The sequence below is a fragment of the Acomys russatus genome, chromosome 2 (assembly GCF_903995435.1).
Source record: "Acomys russatus chromosome 2, mAcoRus1.1, whole genome shotgun sequence".
Lineage (NCBI taxonomy): Eukaryota > Metazoa > Chordata > Mammalia > Rodentia > Muridae > Acomys > Acomys russatus.
Genome location: NC_067138.1, coordinates 924,849 through 950,536, shown reverse-complemented (window position 1 = coordinate 950,536; position 25,688 = coordinate 924,849). Strand labels below are relative to the sequence as shown.

Genomic DNA, 25,688 nt, shown 5'->3' with positions numbered 1-25,688 from the left:
GAGCCAGGGAAGGTCAGGCTCAGTGTGCAGCGGAGTCTAGGTTGCTCCTGCCCAAGATAATAACAGTTAAGAAATTGTTGCCTTTGATAAGTTGCACCAGAGCTGATCAAGGGCCCTACTTAGAAATACGGACACTTTCTCATATCAGATTTGATCATGATCTTTAATAAGACATCACATAGAGCAATAGAGTGCCATATAAGAAACTGATGTTTTAAAGCTGTATTCCTCAAAGGAGTCTCAGAGTCTGGCTGCAGAGGGCAGGAGAGGCTCTGGCCTTAATCAGAGTTTCTGCTTCAAAGAGAACAAATTCTCATTGTGCTGTTTTATATAATATTTCAATTGGGAAAAACAGGGCATCTTCTGCTATCTGAAATGTGAACATTGTTAATAAAGGGACTCATGAGAGGAAAGTTTTTCTGTTTGCTTGGTTTGGTTTGGTGGTAGTTGTTGTTGTTGTTATTGTTTGAGATAGGGTTTCTCTGTGTAGCCTTGGCTGTCCTAGACTCACTTTGTAGACCAGGCTGGCCTCAAACTCACAGCGATCTGCCTGCCTCTGCCTCCCAAGTGCTGGGATTAAAGGCGTGCACCACCATGCCCAACTTGGTTTTTTGTTTTGTTTTGTTTTGTTTTTAAGATAGGTCCTGGAACTCACTCTGTAGACGACAAGACTGGTCTTGAACTCAGAGATCTGCCTGCTCCCAAAGTGCTGGGATTAAAGATGTGCCCCACTGGGGCTAGAGAGATGGCTCAGAGGTTAAAAGCACTGACTGCTTTGCTCTTCTGGAGGTCCTGAGTTCAATTCCCACCAACCACATGGTGACTTTCAGCCATTCTTAATCTGATGCCTTCTTCTGGCATCCAGATGTACATCCAGGCAGAGCACTGTGTACATAATAAATCTTTTTTAAAAAAATATATGTGCCCCACCATCCAGGAAAAAGGGTAATTTTTTAAAATTTACATACACAGTTTAAAATATTTTTTTCCTAAACTCCTAGATCCTCCCCACATGTCTACCCACTCAATTCCATGTTTCTCCCCATCTTTCAAAAACTGAAATAAACAAAAGCAAAAAACAAAGATCATAACAAACTAAAAAAAAACTAATAAGAGAAAAATAGAAAAAAATCCCCCATAAAAACTGCACACACAAAAAATACACGGACTCCATTTTGTGTTGGCCAACGACCCCTGAGCATAGGCCCTGCCTGGTTTATGGTTGATATACCAAGGACATTCCACTGGAGAAAACGGATTTTTCCTTTTCCAGTACATGTCTGTTATAAAGAGCTTCTTGGATAGAAGTGGGACATTGTGTCCACCGTCTCTCTTCCATGCAGGAATTTTGTCTGGTGTGAATGTGTGCAGGTCTTGTGCATGCTGTCAAAGTCTCTGTGAGTTAAAGTGGGTGTCATATCTGTCATATCTGTTGTGTCTGGATGACACTGTTTCCTTGGAATCATCCACCACCTCTGCCTCCTCTTCTGCATAGATCCTTGAGCCTTGAGGTGAACAGTTTGATAATAACATCCCATTTGGGGCTGAATGCTCCAAGCATTCAGCTGGAACTGGAACTGGAGGAGCTTCAGACAGCTGTGAGCTGCCATGTAGGTGCTAGGACTTGAACCTGGGTCCTCTGGAAGAGCAGCCAGGGCTCCTAACCTCTAGTCCATGACGTGAAGCTTCTAGCTGGGCACCATCTCAATATCTTCATGTTTGATGACACAGTAAGTGGTGTCCTCAGCGATAGGGCCGTGCCATCAGGTTATAGAGGGTAGCCAGTAGCCTTGACAACAGCTTATGATGTTAGGGGCATCTATGGGCCCCTTTGGCCACCGACTCAACAAGATGTTATCTATTTATGGCACTGGGGTTTCTATTTGCTGGCTTAAGATATATAGTTGGGGTATTGTCTCCATCGTTATGTGTACTGAAATTCCTTTCATATATGTATAGTTTTAGGAAGTGTCTGTAGCAGTAGACTTCTGTATGGCTTTCAGAATGTTAGTCATCTCACCCATATCCCTCCCTTACCACGAGCCCCTACCCCTCTCCCCATCCTCTGATTCTAGTTTCCCCTTTATTTCTTATAACACTGTATTTAATTTCCCCTTCCTTGAATGATTCCTTCCTCCCCTGCTCCCTTAACAACTACCTAACCACTGTAGATATTCTTACTGAAACACACATCTAGAGCTAACATCCATATATAAGAAGAACACATGCAATATTTGTCTTTTGGAGTCTGGGTTTCCTCACTCACATGACTGTTTCTAACTTCGTCCATTCACCTGCAAACTCCATACTTCATCTTTCTTAACAGCTAAATAATATTTCACTGTGTAAATGGACCATATTTTCATTGCCTGTTCATTAGTTGATGGACATCTAGAATGTTTCCAATTTGGAGTTTTTATGAATAGAGTGTCAATAAACATGTATGGAAAAAGTATTTATGTAGTAAGGTGTAGAGTCCTTTTGCTATATGTCCAAAGAGTGGTATATCTAGATCTTGTGGTAGGGCAATTTTTGTCCTTTTCAGAAACTTTGGCACTGATTTCCATAGTGCCTGGACCAGTTTACACTCCCACTAGTGAATAAGTGTTTTGCTTTCCCTGAATCCTTGCCAGCATGTGCTATAGATTTGTTGTTGTTGTTGTTGTTGTTGTTGTTGTTGTTGTTGTATTTATCTTGACTATTCTGATTGGGATAAGACGAAATCTCAAAGCAGTTTTAGTTTGCATTTCCTGGTGTCTAAGAATGTCCAACATCCTTTTAAGTGATTCCATTTGTGTTTCATCTTTCAAGAGCTCTGTTTAGTTCTATAGCCCATTTTAAAATTGGGATTTCTGATTGCTTTGTGTTCAGTTGGGTTTTGTTTGGTTGGTTTATTTGGTTTGGGGTTTTAGTTCTTTGTATATCCTAGATACTAACCCTCTGTCAGGTGTATACTTGCATTTTTTTTTCATATTCTGTAGGCTTCTGCTTTGCTCAAATGATGGCTGGCTTTTTTTTTCTTTTTCTTTTCTGTACAGAAGCCTTTTAGTTTCATGAGGTCCCATTTATTAATTGTTGATTGTAGTGCCTACACTGTGCTCTATCCAGGAAGTCTTTTCCAGTGCCAATGAGTTCAACCCTATTTTTCACTTTCTCTTCTATCAGGCTCAGGGTATCTTGTTTTATGCTCACTTCCTTAATCAACTTGGACTTGAGTTTTTGCAGGGTGATAGATATGGATCTATTTTCATTCTCCTACATTCTTCTATCCAGTTTGACCAGCACCATTTTTTGAAGATACTATCTTTTCTCCATTATGTATTTTTTGGCTTCTTTGTTAAAAATTCAGGTGTCTGTAGGTGTATAGAATTATGTCTGGGTCTTCCCTTTGATTCCACTCATCAGTGTGTCTATTTGTATGCTGATACCACATTATTATTGTTGTTGTTGTCGTCATCATCATCATCATCATCATTATTACTACTCTGTAGTACAACTTGAGGTCAGGGATGGTGATACTTCGAGCAGTTATTTTATTTATTGTTTGGGATTCTCTTAGTTATGCTGGTTTGTGTGTATGTGTGGTTTTCTGTATGTTTCCATATGATGTTAAAGATGGTTTTTTCAGTTTTTATGAAGAACTGGGTTGGAATTTTGATGGGAATTGCATTGAATTTATAGATTACTTTTGGTAGGATGGCCATTTTCTTTTCTTTTTCTCTTATATTTTCTTTCTTGTTGAAAATAGATTCTTCTCTCATCTCAACCACAATTTCCCTGCCTCCACTCCTCCTAGCTTCCCCTCACTCACCGCCCCCACCCAAGACATGCTCCCTCTCTGTTTTCTCTTCAGCAAAGAACAGGCCTCCAAGAGACAACAGCCAAACAGGGCAAAACAAGATCAAATAAGAGAAAGCAAAAGCCCTCATATCAAGGCTGGACAAGACAAGCCAACAGGAGGGAAAGAGTCTCAAGAGCAGGCAGAAGAGTCAGAGACACACCCACTCTCTCTCTCTTAGGAGTCCCACAGAAACTCCATGCTAATAGCCATAGCATATACGTAGAGGATTTTGGTGCAGACCCATGCAGGTCCCATGTTTGCTGTTTTAGTCTCTGTGAGCCCATGTGAGCACTGCTCAGTGGATTCCGTGGGCCATGTTCTCCTGGTGCCTTCCATCCCTCTGACTCCTACAGTCTTCCATCCTTATCGTCTGCAGGGTTCCCTGCTATCTGAGGGGAGGAGTCTGGTGGAAACTTCCAATGGAGACTCTCTCTGCATAAATGGCTGGCTGCGGGTCTGTACACCCACTTTCATTTGCTGCCAGAGACGCCTCTGAACAAGGAGCCAGTCTATGAGTATAGCAGCACATCATCAGGAGTCATCTCGCTGATCGTGGGTAGAACACGTTTGGCTCTACTCTGGGTCTGGGTTATCTAGTTTCCGGTCCTGGCCCTCCAGGCAGTGTAGGAGACAGGCTCCCTCTCCTGGCATGGACCTCAAGTTAAACCAGACATCTGTTGGCCACTTCCACAGGTTCTGTGCCACTCTTGCCCCAGCACATCGTGCAAGCAGGACAGGTGTAGCACTCGCAAAAACACAAAGCTAACAGCCGTAGCACATATGCAGAGGGCCTGATGCAGACCCATGCATGTAGACGGACCTGTCCATTGAGACATCTCTCCAGATATTTGAAGAGAGGGTGAGAAAAGAGAAGGTGATAGGACTACATGTGATATGAAAGTTAAAGGGGACCTATTTGTGAGGGAGGAAGGGAACCAGGCAGAGGAGGGCAGGGAGGATGGGGGAGGGAACACGAGGAAGGAGACAGATTACATCAGTATAGTGATGTGTGTGTGTGTGGACATGCCACAGTGAAACCCATTACTTTGTGTGTTAAAGTTTTTATATCATGAAATAGAAAAAAATCAGTAAAATCTAAAAATCACTATATGAAACTCACTTTGGCAATAGAATCTTAAATTGAAGACTAGTTATAATTTGTATATTCTGGCCACAGAGATTGCTTTTGTTCTTGTAGGGTGGAAATTAACCTCATTATTTAAATAACTTCTGTGGTAATATCTACATTAATTCCTTAGCTTTTCACCTTCTATTGTTAGAATCTGAGAACACCTTTAAATGCCTTTTCTTTCTATATATATCAGTGTCTAAATTATAAACTGCCTTCCCTCTTTTATTATGGGAAGCATCTTTAGGATGGGGCTATAGCTCAGTGGTAGAGGACTTATGTAGTATGTTCAAGGCTTTGGGTGGAGTCTCCAGCACTGCAAAGAGTGGAAATAAGAAAAGGGTTTTGTTTTAAGATTTATTATTTATACAGTATTCTGCTCTCTTGTGTGCCTGCAGGCCAGAAGACAGCACCAGATCTCATTATAGGTGGTTGTGAGCCACCATGTGGTTGCTGGGAATTGAACTCAGGACCTCAGGAAGAGCAGACAATGCTCTTAACCACTGAGCCATTTCTCCAGCCCTAATTTATTTATTTTTATTTTAACTATACTGATGTTTTATCTGCATGTATGCCTGTGTGAGGGTGTCAGATTCTCTGGAACTGGAGTTACAGACAGTTGTGAGCTGCCATGTGGTTGCTGGGAATTGAACCTAGGTCCTTTGGAGAGCAGCCAGTGCTCTTAACCACTGTGCCATCCCTCTAGCCCTAAGAAAAGTTTTAAAATTACAGTTCCTTTTCAAAGCTCTTTTAGATGCAGCAGATATAGACTGAAAAACTAGGAAGGCTGTTGAGCATTAAGAGCAGTGTCAAGCATCCAGTATCTTTTTCTATTGCTGAGTGCCAAGCATTCGCAGTAAGCAAAGTCACATATCCTGATTTTCTTTTTTAATGAAACAGATTGTTACAGCCAGTAGTTAAGGAAAGTGATGTAAGCAGATGCTTTCAACAGCACCAGGAACATGGGACATTACCCAGTAAGCTAGCTCACTGGGTCAGAGGTCATCTTCAAAGCAGGACGTTTCCTGTCAGCCTAGACAGCTCAGCAGCTTGCGTGTCTGTCTGAAGGACAGTACCAGTTGGTTCTTGACATCTGTAGTGGGATTTTTAACTTTTAGAGTATTTTCACATATTAAATCCAGCTTTATTAAACTTATAAATGATGAAAAAACAAGAAATACTTTAATTGAATATTTAAAATTCCATAGGGGACAAAAAAGGCCAAGGCAAGTCTATGACTCATCAGGTCACATTATTGGATGTTACGGTTTGTGTGTAAAATGCTCCCAGAGGCTCATGTATTTGAGCACTTTGTGCCCTACTAGTGACTTTGGGAACATTATGGAACCTTTACAAGGTGGGCTGTACATAGAGGAAATGACTCCCCATGAGACAGACGTGAGGGTTATAGCCAGCTCCACTTCTGGCTGCAGTCTCGGCTTCCTAGCCTGCCAAAATGTGAGCAATCTGACATACAGTTGTGTCACCATAGAACCACCTTTCCTGCCTGTGATGGACCACATCCCTAAATGACCAGGATAAGCACTTCCTTAAGGCGCTCCTTTCAAGTCTTTCATATCTCCAACACAAAGCTAGTGCGCTGAGAATCCAATGTGTGTCTGACGTGTGCATACACCATGAGAATCATAAATGTAAGTAGGAAAATTCTGAAGTGTAGACATCCATTGAGGAGGTAGTGATGTCGATGTACACTGGTTGTTGTAAGTTTTATACCATGGTCACATCTGGGGCTAAGGAGATTGCTTGCCTTGAAACAGGGGGACCCGAGTTTGGTCCCCAGAACTCACATACAAATACAAGGGGTGAAAAAATGTCAGGTGTGATGGTGTGCACTTGTAATCCCAGCACTTGGCCTTGAGGCAGAAGCAGGAGGATCTCTGGGACTTGCTGGCCAACTAGGCCACCTCCTCAAAGGAGGTGCATGGCATTCCTAAGGATGATATTCTCTGTAGCACATGTGCAAATCACGTACACATACATTAACAGGCATGTATTTAAAATTCCTCTGTAATACGTGTGCAAATTACATACACACACATTAACATTGACATATATACATACAGGCATGTATTTTTAAAAGATCGCGTACACAATAAGAGGATGCACAGGATGGGATAGCAATTGAGATGCAATATGAATGATTTTATTTTTCAATTAAAAAAATTAAAATAGTAAATGAAAAAATCACATACACACACATTGACATTGACATATACCCATACAGGCATGTATTTACACTGGCATATACACATACAGGCATGTATTTACACTGACATATACCCATACAGGCATGTATTTACAGGGACATATACCCATACAGGCATGTATTTACACTGACATATACACATACAGACATGTATTTACAGTGGCATATACACATACCGGCATGTATTTACACTGACATATACCCATACAGGCATGTATTTACACTGACATATACCCATTCAGGCATGTATTTACAGTGGCATATACACATACAGGCATGTATTTACACTGGCATATGCCCATACAGGCATGTATTTACACTGACATATACACATACCGGCATGTATTTACACTGACATATACACATTCAGGCATGTATTTACAGTGACATATACACATACAGGCATATATTTACAAAACAGTCCCACCTATCCAGCTAGACAAAACTTTTCAGCACCAAAGTTCTTTGTATTATACTTTATATCTTCCTGGGAAGAAAAAAATTAAAATGCATGTGAAGTCCTGTTTAAAGATTGCAGATTGGCATGTATGTATATAAAAAATAAAAGTAGGCATGAAGAGGATGAAGAGGTGGCTCAGCAATTAAGAGCACCTGCTACTTTTTTCATGGACCCATTTCAGTGCCCAGCGCTCATCTCAGGCAGTTTACAACTACCTGTCATTCCAGCTTCAGAGGATTTGGTGCCCTCTCTTGGCCTCCACAGGCACATGTGCAGGAGTGCGCATGTGTGTGCGCGCGCGCACACACACACACACACACACACACACACACAGATTTTCCCAAAAAGTTATAAAATTGTTTAGAAGAACAAAGGAGACAAACAAGAGGAGAGACGTGAGAAAGGGTGGATGGCAGAAACAGCAGGAAAGTGTGTTCAACGCACAGCATATACATGTATGAAAAGTTTTAAGTGTATAAATAAATAAATTTAGTAAAGAAATGTTACATATCAACAAAATGTGAAGAAATTATGAAGTTAAAAAGGTCATGAGGTAAGAACAGCTTGAGCTTATAGTGAATCCCACACCAGTGATGCTGCGTAGCAAGGCCCTGTCTCAAAAGGAGCAGGGTTAGGAAAGAAGGGGAGAAGTGGTGAGAGGAAAGAGGGAAAGGAGAAGAGCAGCAGAAAGGGGAGAAGAGTCTCAGGGAAACGGAGAGGAGTCAGGAATCAGAACAGCATTTTCCCGCCTCAGCGGGAGCAGCAGATCCTTGCCTACAATAGTCAGTCTGCGAGAGTCTGTCAATGATAGTCTGTCTTTGATATTCTATCTATGATAGTCTGTCTACAATAATGTGTTAATAATAGTCTATCAACGATTGTCTATGACAGCCTGTCTATAATAGTCTATCAGGAAACTACTTGCAGCTTCTAACCCAATGATCAGATGAATAATGAAATATAAATACAAAGTTTGCACTCTGGGAGATGACTCAGTGGCTAAGAGCACTGGCTACTCTTCCAGATGACCCAGGTTCAATTCCCAGCACCCACACAGCAGCTCACAACCATCTATATCTTCAGTCCAAGGGGATCTTATGACCTCTTGTGGGCTCTGCTGGAACCAGACATGTACATATGTGGAGGCAAAGCTCCACACGCGTAAAATAAAAATGGAAAAATGAAGTGTAAAGAAGTATCTTTGACCATCATCAAAATGTAAATAAAATTATATGCTGGGCCTGGTGGTGCACGCCTTTAATCCCAGCACTCGAGAGGCAGAGACAGGTGGATCACTGTGAGTTCAAGGCCAGCCTGGTCTACAAAGCAAGTCCAGGACAGTCAAAGCTACACAGAGAAACCCTGTTTTGAAAAAAACCAAACCAAAACAAAACAAAACAAATTATATTAGGGGTTCAGGGAACCACACTGAGATTCCATTTTACCTCGGTCAGAATGGCTGTCATCATGAAAACAAAAAATAGCAGGGACACCAGGAAAAAAAACTCTTATGCTCTTTTGATAGGAATATAAGTTAGTACAGCCATTGTGACAAGCAATAAAAACTAGACGCGGAATCCCACTTACCACAGCTGTACAATTCCTGGATATAACCCTGAAGGGATCAAAGTCGACACCCAGCAGCCAGCACACCAAGCCTTCTTCTCTCCAGCCCTGCCCCTGAGGAGCTAGCAGCAGGGTCAGCAGGCCCATGCCCTCCCTTCCAATGTCACCAAATCCTGAACTGCTTACACGGTTGCCATCTTCCTCGCTCTTGTTATCTGGTCTCCACCATCCTCCTCCAACAGCTGCCAAAGCCACACAGTTCAGTGTGTTAAAGTGACAGAGCCCTACATACACACACACACACACACACACACACACAACGTGAGCCGTTTGGGAACCTGTTCCTCCTCTTCGGTGACTAAGTGACTTGAAGGACATTCTCCTGCTGTGACTATCGAGGTCCTCAACTGTCAGAGGGAGTTTTCATCCCCGTTAAACCACACGTAAAACCGTTCCCATTTAGCTCTTTAGTGTTCAGTTGTTAGCACCTCCCTTCCGCCTGGCACAGAATCTCCTCTTCACCCTGTGTACCCCTCTAGCGCCTCCCTGCCCCTGAGGAGACACCCTCACCAAAGCCAGGAGTCCAGAAGGTAGGAAGAAGGAGTGTTTTCATACTTGGCTTTTCTGTTTTGTTTTCCACACAGATTTTCCTGCTTTTAGGCGCAATGTGCTTTCTGCTGTCGATTGGACATGGCATTTGGGAGGCCAAGAAAGGCTACTTCTTCCAGGCGTTTCTCCCATGGCAACACTTTATTGCTTCCTCAGCTACAAGCTCTGTCCTCATCTTCTGGTCCTACTTCATCGTCCTCAACACTGTGGTGCCCATCTCCCTCTACGTCAGGTGGGCACCGTGTGCACAGGGAAGGGCATTGGCTTTTACAGTCCCTGATGTAATAGTCAACTAGAGTATGACATCTTAGAAAACACATGTTTGTGCTTTCTTTTTTAAAGACAAGAGCTTGCTATGTCGCCCAAGCTGACTTCAATCTTCAGATCCTCAGGGCCTCAGTAAAGGAATTACACGTGCACCCCACCATTCCTAGCTCACTGTGCATGCTTTAACTCCTTTCTTTACACGGGTTTGATGTATAAAAAAGTCCGAGGAGTACCTAGAAATTGCATAAATGTCTTTTGTGTCTAGAACACTATGCCAGATAGTATATAATTTATATAAAATGACAATTGCCTGTGCCCTTAAATAAACTGCAACTGACCATGTAAGCCATGAACCACGTGAAACAATTAGTAAAATAACATACAGACTTGGTATCGCTTAACTACGCCGGGCAGCCTTTCCTTACCAATGAGATAGGTTCTAAACATTCATGTGTCCATTACACAGAACTCAGGATACATTTTTCCACCTTTAAAAAAAAAAAGGAAAATAGATGTGGCAGTTTGAATAAGAACGCCCCTTACAGGCTCGAACTGGATCAGAAGGTGTGAACCTGCTGGAGGAAGTGTGTCACTGAGGGTGGGCTTTGAGGTTCCGAAAGCCCACACCAGGCTCAGGGTCTCTTTCTCTCCCTGCTGCCTGCGGATGAGGATGTAAAGCTCCCAGCTCGAGGGCCGTGCCCACATGCACGCCACCACATTCCGCTATGACAATAATGGACTAACCTCTGAGACTGTGAGCCAGCCCCAGTTACATGCTCTCTTTTACAAGTGTTGCCTTGCTCGTGGTATCTCTTAATAAAAATAGAAAAGTGATTAAGACAACTTATGACCTAAGTTGAGTTCCAAATATAAGTTTATATAAGTTTTCTTTTTTTAAAAATTATAACTTTATTTCATTTATTTATTATGAATTTAAATTTTCAGAGGTTTTCTAATTTTTTTATAATACTTCTCCGACTTTCATTGGAGTGTGTTGCAACAGCCCCTTTTCCACCTCTAATCTTTTAATTTGAGTTTTTCTCTTCCCTTTGATTAGCGTGGGTAGGTATTTGTAAATTTTATTTATGTTTTAGAGAACTGGTGTGTGTGTGTCTGTGTGTCTGTGTGTGTCTGTGTGTGTCCTCTTTTCCAAGTCTCCTAGAACCTGACCTCTGATATCCTAACCCAGAAAGCATTTTCCATAACAGAGTTACCTTACTTAGTAAATGTTTCTGACTACCTAGTGTGAGCCCTTTACTAGGTGATAGGAATAGAAAACTGGATAAGACATCGCTTTCTCCAGAGAAGCTGGCTTGTAGCTATGGAAACCAGTAAATAATAATGGTATGATACAAAAATTCCGTAATCAAAATACACGTGTACTGTGAGCACTTTAAGGAGAAATAGATGAGCTCTGCCCAGGGAGGCCTAGGACAGTGCGCAGGAAAGGTAATCCCACTGCCAGTTGCCAGCTCCAAAGACACAAGGTGCAGACGTTTTCTCAAAGTTAAATTAAGGTGTTAGATCCAAAAGGACATGAATTACAAGTAAAAAGTTTGGATTTTTATTCTATAAACAGTTAAAGAAGTAATGTGAGTTATTAATATAATTGCATTTAGCTACGTAATATTGATTCTGTAATATAAAGATAACGACTGGAATATTTTATGATGTGTTACACTAAGATGAGCCCTCCGTGTTCATGGCATAATCTCTCTCACTCTAAATACTTTTAAAAGAACTAAAAACCAGAGCTGGAGAGGTGGCTCAGTGGTTAAGAACAGCTGTTGCTCTTGTAGCGGGCCTACATGGCAGCTCACAGAGATTTATGCTTCCAGTTTCAGTGGATGTGGTGCCCTCTTCTGGCCTCTGAGGACACCAGGCACACATATGGTGCACATACATACACACAGGCAAAACACTAATATACAAAAAAAAAAAAATTTTTAATCTTGTTTTAGAATGATCTAAAAATAAACTACATCAAAACGCAGACACGGAAGTGGATGAAAAGGAGACTGAGGCTTCAGGACCAGGTTGGGATGCAAGGTTAGCTCAGGACAGGAAGATCAATACATGTAATACAGCATAGAGACCAACTCAACACAAGTCACACGGTCACCTCAGCCAGTGCAGAGAAGGCTGGAGGTGTAGTTGTACACCAGGTCCCACATAGAAGCCTGCACCCGCACCCACCCTGCCAGGACCTTTGACCAGTAGAGTGTGGCTTCTGTGGGAGTATCTTCTTCAGTACAGTGACCCCCAAACACTGCAAGCATACTGAAGACTCACTGGGATGAAACAAGGCCAGCAAACAACCATCCTAATTTCAGACCCACTCCCAAGAATGCACTGTTCGGAGCTGTGTTGGGAAACGAGCCCTCACCTTCTTGGTGTGTTTTTTTTGTTTGTTTGTTTTGTTTTGTTTTGTTTTAAGATTTATTTATTATGTACACAGTGCTTTGCCTACATGTACAGCTGCCCACCAGAAGAGGGCACCAGAGCTCATTATAGATGGTTGTGAGCCACCATGTGGTTGCTGGGAATTGAACTCAGGACCTTTAGAAGAGCAGCCAGTGCTCTTAACCTCTGACCATCTCTCCAGCCTGGTGTTATATTTTCAAACCTGGCAGGGAAGAAAAGAAAGACTTATCCAGGAAGGAAGATTAGCCTGAACATTTAACCTCTCCTATTAAGTCTGCTGTATTCTTGCATAAATAAATCTTTTACAAATCACTGGGGGAAAAGAGAAAAAAACTGAGATGGTTTAACACTCCATCATGATAAAAAGCCCTGAAGAAAATGGAAAATATCTCAACATGATAAAAGCTATATATGACTAACCTATAGCCAAAATTATAGTAAGTGGGAGATACTGGCAGCATTTCCTCTAAGACCTAGAATGAAACAAGAATGCCTTCTCTCTCCACTGTCATCTGTACGTGTATATGGTGTGTATGCATGTGTATGATATACATATCTGCATGTATGTGGGGGATGCTTATGCACATGTGTGTGGAAACCAAAGGTACTGGGAGTCTTCCTCAATCACCCTCCAGCTTATTCATTGAGATGGGACCTCAGACAAACCCAGAAGTCACTGACACAGGCTAGTCCAGCTAGCCTGCTTGCTCTGAGATCTTTGCCCTTCAGGTACTAGAATTACAGGCAGGTCACCAGAGCCCTCAGCGCCAGAGCCCTCAGCGACAGAGCCCTCGGCGACAGAGCCCTCAGCTCCAAAGCCCTTGGCGCCAGAGCCCTTGGCAGAGCCCTTGGCGACAGAGCCCTCAGCTCCAAAGCCCTTGGCGCCAAAGCCCTTGGCGCCAGAGCCCTTGGCAGAGCCCTCGGCGACAGAGCCCTCAGCAACAGAGCCCTGAGCACCAGTTCCTATGAATGTATCAAATGCCATATTACTATCATCCTAGCCCTTCACTCTTGTGCAATATGGTCTTTGAAGTCTTATCCAGAGTAATGAGACAGGAAAGAGAAAAAAAACATAATTAGGGAAAAAAAGTTCATTGATCCTTATGTTCAGGTGACATCATATACTCTAAAGACACTAAAGACTTTATCAGAAAAGTCTTTTTTTAAAAAATATTTTTATTTAATTTTAATTTATGTGCATTGGTGTGAGGGTGTCAGATCTTGGAGTTACAGACAATTGTGAGCTGCCATGTGGGTGTTGGGAATTGAACCCAGGACCTTTGGAAGAGCAGACAGTGCTCTTAACCACTGAGCCAACTCTCCAGCCCCCAGAAAAGTCTGATATCTAACTTAAAAAGATATGTTAAAGTACCAGGGTACAAAGCCAACACCCAGAACAATGAGTAGCTTTTCTGTATACTGATAATGAAGTTTTCAAGAAAGGAGTTGCGGGGAGGTGTTCTCATTCACAGTAGCGCCAAAAAACAAAATACCTAAAAAATTAACCCTATTTAAGAGGGGGAAATGTGTGCAATGAAAACTTTAAACATTGAATAAATGAAGCAGAAGATACGGGGAGGTGCAAAGCCCTCCTATGCCCTTGCATTGACAGAATCAATAGTGTGAACTTGTCAACAGTACCACGACAGTTTTACAGATCCAACACAATCTCCATCAAAGCTCCAAAGACATTCTTTATGACACTAGGAGGGAAAATATCCTAAAAATTAATGTGGAAGTACAAAATACTTTGAATAGTCAAACAATTCTAAGCAGGAGAAAACACAATGCTGAAGATCACCCCATATCTGATCTCATGCTATAGAGCTGTAGTAACAAAGCCAGCAATGGCACTGGCACAAACATAGACAAGGTGCCTGATGCCCTAAGACAGAAGACCTAGAAGCCAACCTCCACAACTACAGCTGCCTATTCTTTAATAAACATATCAAAATCATATACTGGAGAAATGACAGCCTCCTCAAGACTAGAGAAGTCATCACAGTAAACATAAGCCAGACTCTGACGATGACTGCATGTTTTCCCTTGTATGTGGAGCCTAGATTTAAGTTTGTCTGTGTTTGTGTGTACATGTGAGGGGAAAGAGATTTAAGTGAGGAGGTAGAAGGAGTTGAGTGAGATACATTTGTCGTGCAAGCAAGAGGAACACAACTCAGGGGAAGCAAAGGGGCTAGCGAGAGGGTAGGAGGACAGAAGGCTGGTGGGCAGAGGTGAAAAGAACAAAATATTATTTTAAATGCCATATTGAAGCCGATTATTTTGTATGCTTACTCAAATTTTTTTAGTCCGAGTCTCACTGTGTAGCTCTGTCTAACCTGGAACTCACTATGTAGCCCAGGCTAGAATCAAACTCACAGAGATCCACCTGCCTCTGCCTCCCAAGTGCTGAGGTTACAAGTATGTGCCACCATGCCCGGATGTGTGCTCTCTTACAATCTGTACGCTGCTGTGCGTGAGAACCGCTGATGTAGAGAGAGGTCCGCTGGAGAGACACGCCACAGTGGGCCAGTGCACCGGGAAACTGATCAAAGGATGAACCCATAAAACAACCTCTGTTTTTCACAGCTCCTTCCTTTTTAAGCCCTGAAAGAAAGAATGTTACAAGTTTCTCTTTCTACCCTGACCGCAGTAGTAATCTTTTAAATTACACCAGCATTACCTTTTGTACGTTAACTGCTACTCCAAAGGTTTTTTTTTTTTAATTGACTTTTTCTTGACACACTGCAGAAGATGAGTAGAAGCAAAGTATGTCCCAGACAAATCAGTCAGCTATCCTGGGTCCTGGTGAGAACCCTAGATAACAGTAGTGAAGGTCAGAGTTCCGATGGGCTGGCTAGTGTGGGAAAGTCCCCCAGAAGGATAGATCCCCAGGGAAGATGCTTTTCCCACAGGCAGACCCTCATCTATCATGGACCTATAAGAAGGAAACCAAAGTAATATTATTTCTTGTCCTGCTCTGACCAGGACCCTCTTTTCTTGCTCTCCTCCTAGTGTTGAAATAATAAGACTGGGCAACAGTTGCTATATCAACTGGGATCGGCAGATGTTTTATGCCCCAAGGAACACCCCAGCTCAGGCGCGTACCACCACTCTGAATGAGGAGCTTGGCCAAGTCAAATACGTGTTCTCCGACAAAACAGGAACCCTGACTGAGAATGTGATGGTTTTCAGCAAGTGCTCTATCAATGGGAAGACCTACGGTACGTGCACCCTCCTGCCCTCCCTGAGTCTGACACAGAATTTGTGCGCCCTCCTGCCCTCCCTGAGGCCGACAGAGAGTCTGCCTAGCAGACCTCTTCCAAATACAACTAAATGGACAAAGCCTCTGGAATGCTACTTAACTTCTATTCACGGCTCCTTCTTACCTACACTGGGAATGGGCACGGTGGGCTTCCCCAGGGAAGAGGACACCAATCCGCTATCCAGTGCCAAATTATAAGCCCAGAAATCATGCACAGGTTATACTTAAGAAAATATGTGTGCATGCAAATACTTAAATGCATACAATAGCAATTAGTGAAAAAAGAGACCATGAATATGAAGGAAAACGGGGAAGGGGTATATAGAAATGTCTGGAGGGAAGAAAAAGAAGAGAGAAATAATGTAATTCTATTATAGTCTTTAAAACACAGTTCTAACAGAAACACGTTCATTTAGCACTTAGTGGATGAAGTTCATTGTTCTGTACTTTAAGAAGACGAGTATTTGCAAGATTTAAGCTCTGTTTACAAGGGCTTCCCAGTGTCTTGATGAAAAATAATATACTCAGCTATTTATAATACAAAATCAGATGGATATTGATAGAAATTTTTCATTGAGAGAAAGTTTTGAATCCATTGTAGAGTATAGCAACTAACCACAGTTAGCAGTAATGTCCTGTGAGCTTCGTGATCCTGCCAGGTAAGAAACATTGTCTAAAACAAACAAACAAAAAGCCAGAACAGCAAACACACACACACACACAAACATACACCCACACACATATACACACACATACACACACACATATACACACACATACACACACGAACATACACACACAGACATACACACACACAAACATACACCCACACACATATACACACACATACATACACAAACATACACACACATATACATACACATACACACACAAACATACACACACATATACACACACATACACACACAGACATACACACACACAAACATACACACACAGACATACACACACAGACATACACACACACAAACATACACCCACACACATATACATACACACACAAACATACACACACACATATATACACACACACAAACATACACCCACACACATATATACACACATACACACACACAAACATACACACACACACACACACACACACACACACACACACAAAGTAAAGGAAGGAAAGGAGAAAATATAATTGTGGATGGTGTGCCCCAAGATATAACATGAAGGCGCTGTCCTCCACACACATGTGTGCACATGTGCATACAGACATAAAAATTAATAAAAATAAAGCCTTCTTTTAAATGACTCAGCAACCCCCTTCCTAGATATCCTCCTAAAGTAGAAAGGGAGACTAACGAGTGTTTGCAAATACCCATTGCAGCACTTTGGCTCAAAGGTAGAAGTAGCTCATATACCCATTAGCAGATGAGCAGACATTTTAAAGTTGTCCATAGCTACATGTAATATGATCTGGTCATCAACAACCTTGTACAGTGTGGATAAGCCTTGACCGAGCTAAGTACATGACCAGACGAAAAGGGACACACACTGCATGGTTCTCGATGAGTGGGCAGTCTGTCTGAAGTACTGAGAAAGCGCTGAGAGCTGAGAATGCCGTGGTAGAGTGATGGCTTTCCATGCATGAGCTCTGGGTTTGATGCTCAGCACTGCGGGGAGGAAAACAAACAAACACTGTAATGCTGACCACATACCACTGCGGATGTACTCAGTGCTGCTGAATTGTAACTTAAAAGCAGTTAGATGGCAGGGCTATAGTGTGCACAATAAGATGAAAACTTCCTGTGATATAACTTTCTCACGTACTCTGGTGCCTCACATTTGACCATGTCCCCTGGAGGGGGAGACCTGGTGGCACTCAGAGGAAGGACAGCAGGTTGCCAAGAAGAGACTTGATACCCTATGAGCATATACAGGGGGAGGTAATCCCCCTCAGGAACAGTCATAGGGGAGGGGAATAATGGGAAAATGGGAGGGAGGGAAGAATGGGAGGATACAAGGGATGGGATAAACACTGAGATGTAACAAGAATAAAGTAATAAAAATTTTTTAAAAAAGATGAAAACTTCCTTAAAGTCCCTCACTGAATCTCTGCTGCATTTACTCCAATAGGTTATGCCTATGACGCCAATGGACAATGTGTGCCAGTGACTCCGGTGAGTAATTACAGCTTGTGACATACATGTGGAAGTGAGAAGTGTCTTTTACACAATCCAGTCTCTACTCCTGAAATGATAATCTTTTAGTGGCCTAAAACATTTTTAATTATACGTATAACCTATCTTTGAGAAGTTTTTATGAAAATGGTTTTCTCAGCATTGGTTTGTGCTTCCACTCCCCTCCCCCACAGATCTGTGCAGATCCTCAGAACAGCTCATGGTCACTGCCTTGGTTGCTGTTCTATTGCTGTGCAGAGACTCCATGTCCAAGCTAACACTTAGAAGAGACAGAATTTAATTGGAGGCTTGCTTAGTTTCCAAGGGCAGGAAGCAGATAAGCACGGTGCTAAGCATGCCGATAAATGGGGGGGGCATTCTTATTCAAACCACCACATTCCACTCCCTGGCCCCCATAGATGTGCAGCCATATTATAACGCAAAATGCGTTTAGTTCAACTCCAACGGTCCCCATGGTCTTTCAGGCTCAAAACTGTTTCAAAGTCCAAAGTCTCTTCCGAGAGGAGACACAAAGCAATGTCTTAACTGTAACCGCCTGTGAAACCAAAAGGCAGACCACATACTCCCTGCATACAATGGCACAGAATATGCATTACCATTGCAGAAGTGGGGAAGGGAAACACTGAGGAAATGCTGGACCAGAAGGTGACTGGTTGTCAGCCTCACTACATCCGAACTAGCTAATGCCCAAGTGGCTGTTAATATTGCATACTAATGTCCTTATTGATCTAGAGGATGGATACACATCAATCTTGGGTGTAAGTAAGAAGAGGATGCTGTCATGCCGCCCTAACAGGCAGGCGGTCTCCTTAGAAAGTGGGGCTCCCATGGGAAAACAGGTGTCAATAGGCGTTTGGCCTCATATTAAGCAATATGAGGGCTGAAAGTCAGGCTGAGAGACGAACATGCAGCCTGCATGCCTCAGGATGCTGACTAAGGTGAGTTGTCATGATGCTCTGGGAAGCTGGATTATTATCCCTTGAACGGACCTGACCCCAGGGACCCCAGGGACTCCAAACTTCCCAAAGACCCCGGTTGCTTGACTAGAACAACTCCATGACAGGCTTCAGGTTTTCACTCTGCCTAAGGAGGCCAAGGTTCTAACAATTCCTGGAAAAACCACAAGCTATGGACAGCTAATCAGCGTATAGAAAAAAATGAGGGGACTCTTTCTTTCCCCAACCAATCGGTAAGCTTTTGGGTGCACCCTGTGTCTTGTGAGATGCTATCACGGGGGACAGGTGGTGATCATGCCTGGTGCAAAGGGACACAGGGGATTATACAGCTGGAAAAGTACATGCCAGCCTAAGTTAGATCCCCAAACACAAGACTACAATGGAAAAACTGCTCATTCCATGTGGAGAAAGGGGTGGGACAAAAATAGCTGCAATAAGCCAGGCGGTGGTGGCGTACGCCTTTAATTCCAGAATTGGGGAGGCAGAGACAGGTGAACTGATGTGAGTTCGAGGCCAGCCTGCCCACAGTAGGTTTTAAGCTTGGATTCTTTGGCTAAGAAACGACCCTTTACCCAGGATTTCTCAGGCTATACACTTAGATACAAGCCCCACCTTGGACGTCATTTGTTGTTGAATGTTAATAACTAATATTCAGTCATACATATAATAAAACTGTATTTATTCATTTATCAGTAATTTCCTCAAATAATCACATGTTGAGACTAAGATTCATTCAAACTTAAGCACAGAGGTGAATTTAATAAATAATCTATTATCCCACTATCAATTTATCTTCCTCCCATCCAACATCCCGGGTACTGGCATTATTATCTTCTCTGGAATCAGTCCATCCTCCTGCACCATCCATCCTCCTCCTGCACCATCCGTCCTCCTCCTGCACCATCCGTCCTCCTCCTGCACCATCCATCCTCCTCCTGCACCATCCATCCTCCTCCTGAGCCATCCATCCTCCTCCTGAGCCATCCATCCTCCTCCTGCACCATCCATCCTCCTCCTGCACCATCCATCCTCCTCCTGAGCCATCCATCCTCCTCCTGTGCCATCCATCCTCCTCCTGCGCCATCCATCCTCCTCCTGTACCATCTGTCCTCCTCCTGCGCCATCCATCCTCCTCCTGCACCATCCATCCTCCTCCTGCACCATCCATCCTCCTCCTGCGCCATCCATCCTCCTCCTGCACCATCCGTCCTCCTCCTGTACCATCTGTCCTCTCCTGCACCATCCGTCCTCCTCCTGCGCCATCCTTCCTCCTCCTGCACCATCCATCCTCCTCCTGCGCCATCCATCCTCCTCCTGCACCCTCCATCCTCCTCCTGCACCCTCCATCCTCCTCCTGTGCCATCCATCCTCCTCCTGCGCCATCCATCCTCTCCTGTGCCATCCATCCTCTCCTGCACCATCCGTCCTCCTCCTGCGCCATCCATCCTCCTCCTGCGCCATCCATCCTCCTCCTGCAACATCCATCCTCCTCCTGCGCCATCCATCCTCTCCTGAGCCATCCATCCTCCTCCTGCAACATCCATCCTCCTCCTGCAACATCCATCCTCCTCCTGCGCCATCCATCCTCCTCCTGCGCCATCCATCCTCCTCCTGCAACATCCATCCTCCTCCTGCAACATCCATCCTCCTCCTGCACCATACATCCTCTCCTGTACCATCCATCCTCCTCCTGCGCCCTCCGTCCTCCTCCTGCGCCATCCGTCCTCCTCCTGCGCCATCCGTCCTCCTCCTGCGCCATCTGTCCTCCTCCTGCCGCATCCATCCATCTCCTGCAACATCCATCCTCCTGCACCATCCATCCTCCTGCACCTTCTCTCTCATCTCCCAGCCTCTGGCCTTGAAACTTCAAAACTCTGCCCTTTCTCTTCTGCCAAATCCCAAGCTTCAGCATTTTTTAATAATGTTTATTTTTAATTTATTCACTTTACCTCTTGATTGTAGCCCCTCCTCAGTTCCTCCCAGTCCCAACCTCCCTTCCTCTTCCACGTCCCTTAGTCCTCAGAAAGGTGGAACCCTCCTTGCCTACCATCTGACCTCAGTCTATGAAGTTTCATATGGAATATCTGCATCCTCTTCCTATGTGGCCTGGCAAGGCTGACCAGCCAGGGGGAAGTGATCAATGAATGGGCAACAGAGTCCATGTCAGAGGCAGTCCCTACTCCCTGTATTATGGGAACCACAAGAAGACGGTGCTGCCCATCAACTACATCTTAGCAGGAGGTCTAGGTCCTCTCCATGCATGGTCCTTGGTTGGTGCATCAGTCTCTGCAGGTCCCCCTGGGCCCAGATTTGTTGGTTCTGTTGTTCTTCTTGTGGAACCCTTGTCCCCTTCAGGTCTTTCTATCTCCCAAGACTCCCTGTGTTCTGCCCCAAAGTCTGGCTGTGAGACTCGGCTTCTGCTTTGATCCCCTGCTGGATAAAGTCTTTAGAGGACATCTATGGTAGGCTCCCATCCTGTTCCCTCTCTTCAAGCACTTCTGTTTGCCCTTCTGAATGAGAATTAAGCATTCTACCTAGGATTCTGCTTGTTATTTAGCTTCTTTAGGTCTGTGGACTGTAATGTCGTTATCCTGTATTATGTGGCTAATATCCACTTATAAGTAAGCATATACCATGTGTGTCTTTCTAGGTCTGGGTTACCTCATTCAGGATGATCTTTTCTAGTTCCATCCATTTGCCTGCAAATTTCATGATTTCCTTGTTTTTAATAGCTGAGTAGTATTCCATAGTGTAAATGTACTACAGTTTCTTTATCCATTCTTCAGTTGAGGGACATCTAGGTTGTCTCCACATTCTGGTTGTTACAGAAAAAGCTGCTGTGAACATAGATAAGCAAGTGCCCTTGTTGTGTGGTGGAGCATATTTTGGGTACCAGTATATGCCTAGGAGTGGTATAGCTGGGTCTTGAGGTAGCACTAGTCCCAATTTTCTGAGAAAACACCAGATTGGTGTCCAAAGTTGTTATACAAGTTTACACTCCCATCAGCAATGCAGGAATGTTCTCCTTTCTCCACATCCTTGCCAGCATGTGCTGTCACCTGAGTTTTTGATCTTAGCCATTCTGACAGATGTAAGATGGGATCTCAGAGTTGTTTTGATTTGTATTTCCCTGATGACTAAGGACGTTGAGCATTTCTTTAGGTGTTTCTCAGCCATTCAATATTCCTCTGTTGAGAATTCTGTTTAGCTCTATACCCCATTGTTTAACTAGATTATTTGTTTTATTTGTGTTTAATTTCTTGAGTTCTTTATTTTTTTGGATATTAGCCCTCTCTTAGATATAGGGTTGATGAAGATATTTTCCCAGTCTGAGGGCTGTCATTTTGTTCTGTTGACACTGCCCTTTACCTTATAGCTTCTGCATTTTTTATTAACCAATCAACTTTAAATTAGGTGGAGCAAGGACAGGTATGCATGAGAATATGTTTGTCTGAGCAGGGACCAAATCTTGGGGGCTAGTAATTAGTATTAAAATACATAGCACTAGACCAATCCCAACAGGCTGGATTTTTTTTTTCATATTCACATATGTGTTACAAGTTCAAAGTGGTTGTTACCTCCGGCTCATTTGATCCAGTCAGCATAATGTTGTCAATTCAGTGAACCAGTGTGATATTCTATGGAAGAGACAGATGATCAAGATCCCTTTGAATTAAGTTATGACACAGAACTGTAAAGTTAATATATCTTTGAGTTAATGTAAAGATATACTGCTGGCCTTGCCAACTGAAAGCATGTTGCTTCTGGGGTCCTTATGGACAGCTACCTAGAAAAGGGCATTTGCTAGATCAATAGTTGAGGACCATGTACCAGGAGATGTGTTAATCTGCTCAAGTAAGAACACCACATCTGGACCAGCAGCTGTGGCTGGAGTCCCTCACTGCTTGATTAAGTTTGTGATAGTCAGCTGTTATTCTCCATGATCTATCTGTCTTCCGCACTTGGCCTTTTTGGTTGGACCCACCACCACTGAATCTTTCAAGTCCCTGATGGTGGCATTAATTTCTGCATGTCTTCCAGGACTGCAATACTGGTTCCTGATTCACTATTTTTCTGGCAGAGGCAACTCTGAGGGCCATATTTTGACAAATGCTTCAACCAACCATTCAAACAAACTTTGAATGCATTTCTTTTAGCTATGTGAGCTTCCGTATTAAACATAGAGTCTCAACTCAGAGGGCGCACATCAATAGACTCAGCCTGAGCCAGTTTTATGTTCCTTCCACCAAAATCCCATGCCCTTAACAGCCATCCCCACACATATTCCCCAAACTTCTGCCTGAATGAATTAGCAAACAACACACACACACACACACACACACACACACACACACACACACACACACACACACACATATACACACCAAAAGTCCAAAATCTTTTCTGAGACTCGATGCTTACATCTCTTCACTGTAATTCCCTGTAAAAATCAAAATGAAAAATATCACATACTTTGAAAATACAGTGGCACAGAACACACATTACCAGTCTAACAGGGAGGAGAAGAGGCATAGTCGGGAAATACTGGACTGAAACAAGGCTGAAACCCAGCAGGGCAAACCCCAGATTCTGCACCTCTGGGATCTGATGTGAAAGTGCCCTTCTGCCCGCCAACTGCTTTTAGCTTCGGTGACTGCTGCACACTTCTCTCTCTTGAGATTCCACACCCTGTTGCAGCTCTCCAGCCCAATGCTTACGTAGATGGAGGGGGTGGCAGACAAAAAGCATAGTACTTGGGCTCTTTCTAAAGTCTTCTTGTTCACCTGATGCTGCATCCTGACATCCTTCCATCTCAGCAGATCTTGCTCTGTATTAGCATTTTAATGCTGTGTGTAGTGTCCAAATGAATTGGGGTACCTCAGTTAGCTACTTAATTCCCTATTATTTTTCCATGTTCTTTTATGGGTCATTATGCAAATGTACACCAAGGACAGAAGAGAGAAGGCTGGCTTAGCAGAAGCACCCACCTATGACAGACATCCTCTTGCGCTCATTTCTGAAGTCCAAAATAGCCAGGAGCTGGTAGACTCGAGATTCCCCATTTCGATCACGGTGATGGTCTCGCATGTGCGGGAGCGGAACACAAAGCCGAAGTTCCGAGTGGCCGTGACCAGGGCGCCTTTGTCTGGTGACTGGGCCTGATATACCAGCTGGCCTGTCAGGAGAGAGAGAGAAAGGCAACGGAGCCTACAGAGATGAGCAACCAAAGTCCACCCACAAGGGAAACCATATTCAAGTGGCTCTCAGAAAGGAGCCCGGACTGGGACACACTTTGTCAAAACCTCTTTCTGTGCCTAGCCCTAAAAGGCCAGGCTCTGTAGAACACGCCAGTCTATGAACTGCTGGAGCGAGTGCATGAAGGGGCCGGTCCTGCACAACCACAACCGCAGGACCTCCATGACACAAGGGACACAGCATGTGACATACCACAGCGTCCACAGCAAGATGCCTTCGCGTGTTTGTCTTCGTAGTCTCTGGGTGGGGAGAGGTTGCAAGGGCCAGAGGTGGGTTGGGAGGGGCGGGGAGGTGAGTGGGAGTCGGGTACATGATACGAAACTCACAAAGAATCAACAAAACATTTATTTTAAGTATTCAGAATGCTTTCTCCAGCTTTTTGAGATGTATAGCACAACTTGTTCTCTCTCGTGACTCTCTTTACCTGAACCCTCGGCTTAGTGTCCACAGCTGCCCTGCAGGGTCTCACTGTTTACCCCACCATGCTCTGTTTACTGTTAGGTTGTGTCGTTGTGTGCTCTGCTTCCCCTCCTATATCTCCACATTACCCACTTACTTCTTAAGTCTGTTCATGTTCTTTATATAGTAAAAAATAACCCTCTTCCTTTCACTAATATGTTTATTGGCACTATTGTTCTCATTTTAAGTTTTTAGGTTCTTAGGGTTTTTTATTACATTTTTATTTATTGGGGGGGTTGCCACAATGTGCATATGCAAACACGTTAACACACAGCAGTCTTGAAGTGTGCTACGTGGCACTTCCAATATTCTTCTCCAGCCCAATTTTCCTCTGTGAGATCCAGTACAGTGATATCATGTGCCCAGGACCTACGCCTTTATCAGCCTGCTAAATCATACAGAAGAAACTGGAAAGAAGAGTTTTCTTAAAACCCCATTGTTAACAGAGAGCAGGCAGTCCTTCATACCAGGGTTGATTATCTGATAGGACTTGGGAACTGGAAAAGTCAAGTTGGAAGTCACCACTGATCATTTAGAGTAACGGGGCTGCAAGGGGCAAGAGGCCACTAAGCCATGCTTCCCTGGCGCATGTGAACGAACAGCCCAGGTCTGCGTGCAGGAACCCCGCTTCTGTGCCTTTGCCATCTCCCTTGCTCTCCTCCTTCTCGTTTCCTCACAGGTCTTGTCAGATCCCAGAAGCAGCCCCGGTGTGACACTCCGCAAAGTGCGCAGCTGTGGCTGAGAACTTTGCTCTGCTACTTCCATTCCAGGACGACAAGGTCGACTTCTCCTACAACCAGCTGGCTGACCCCAAGTTCTCGTTCTACGACAAAACTTTGGTGGAAGCCGTGAAGAGTGACGATCACCTGGTGTATCTGTTCTTCCTCTGCCTCTCCCTGTGCCACACGGTGATGACGGAAGAGAAGGTGGAAGGTGAGCAGAGGCCTGAGCCTAGGGGACCGAGACTGGAAAGCGGGGTAGCATGACACTTTTGAACAGCCTAACCTAAGAAGAAACGCTGAACAAGGAGGCGCCAAACAGCAGCGGAGCAATAACCGAGA

At 43.8% G+C, this 25,688-nt stretch overlaps 1 protein-coding gene across 1 annotated transcript in view; it reads left to right on the top strand.

Annotated features, from left to right (window-relative positions):
- The window catches only part of LOC127205818 (phospholipid-transporting ATPase FetA), a 70,778-nt gene that overhangs the window by 24,607 nt on the left and 20,483 nt on the right, over window positions 1-25,688 (top strand). Inside the window, exons 11-14 of the mRNA XM_051165084.1 lie at window positions 9,868-10,064; window positions 15,536-15,744; window positions 17,892-17,935; window positions 25,398-25,560. Of these exons, the coding sequence (XP_051021041.1) occupies window positions 9,868-10,064; window positions 15,536-15,744; window positions 17,892-17,935; window positions 25,398-25,560 (613 nt within the window). The remainder of the gene's footprint in view (window positions 1-9,867; window positions 10,065-15,535; window positions 15,745-17,891; window positions 17,936-25,397; window positions 25,561-25,688) is intronic.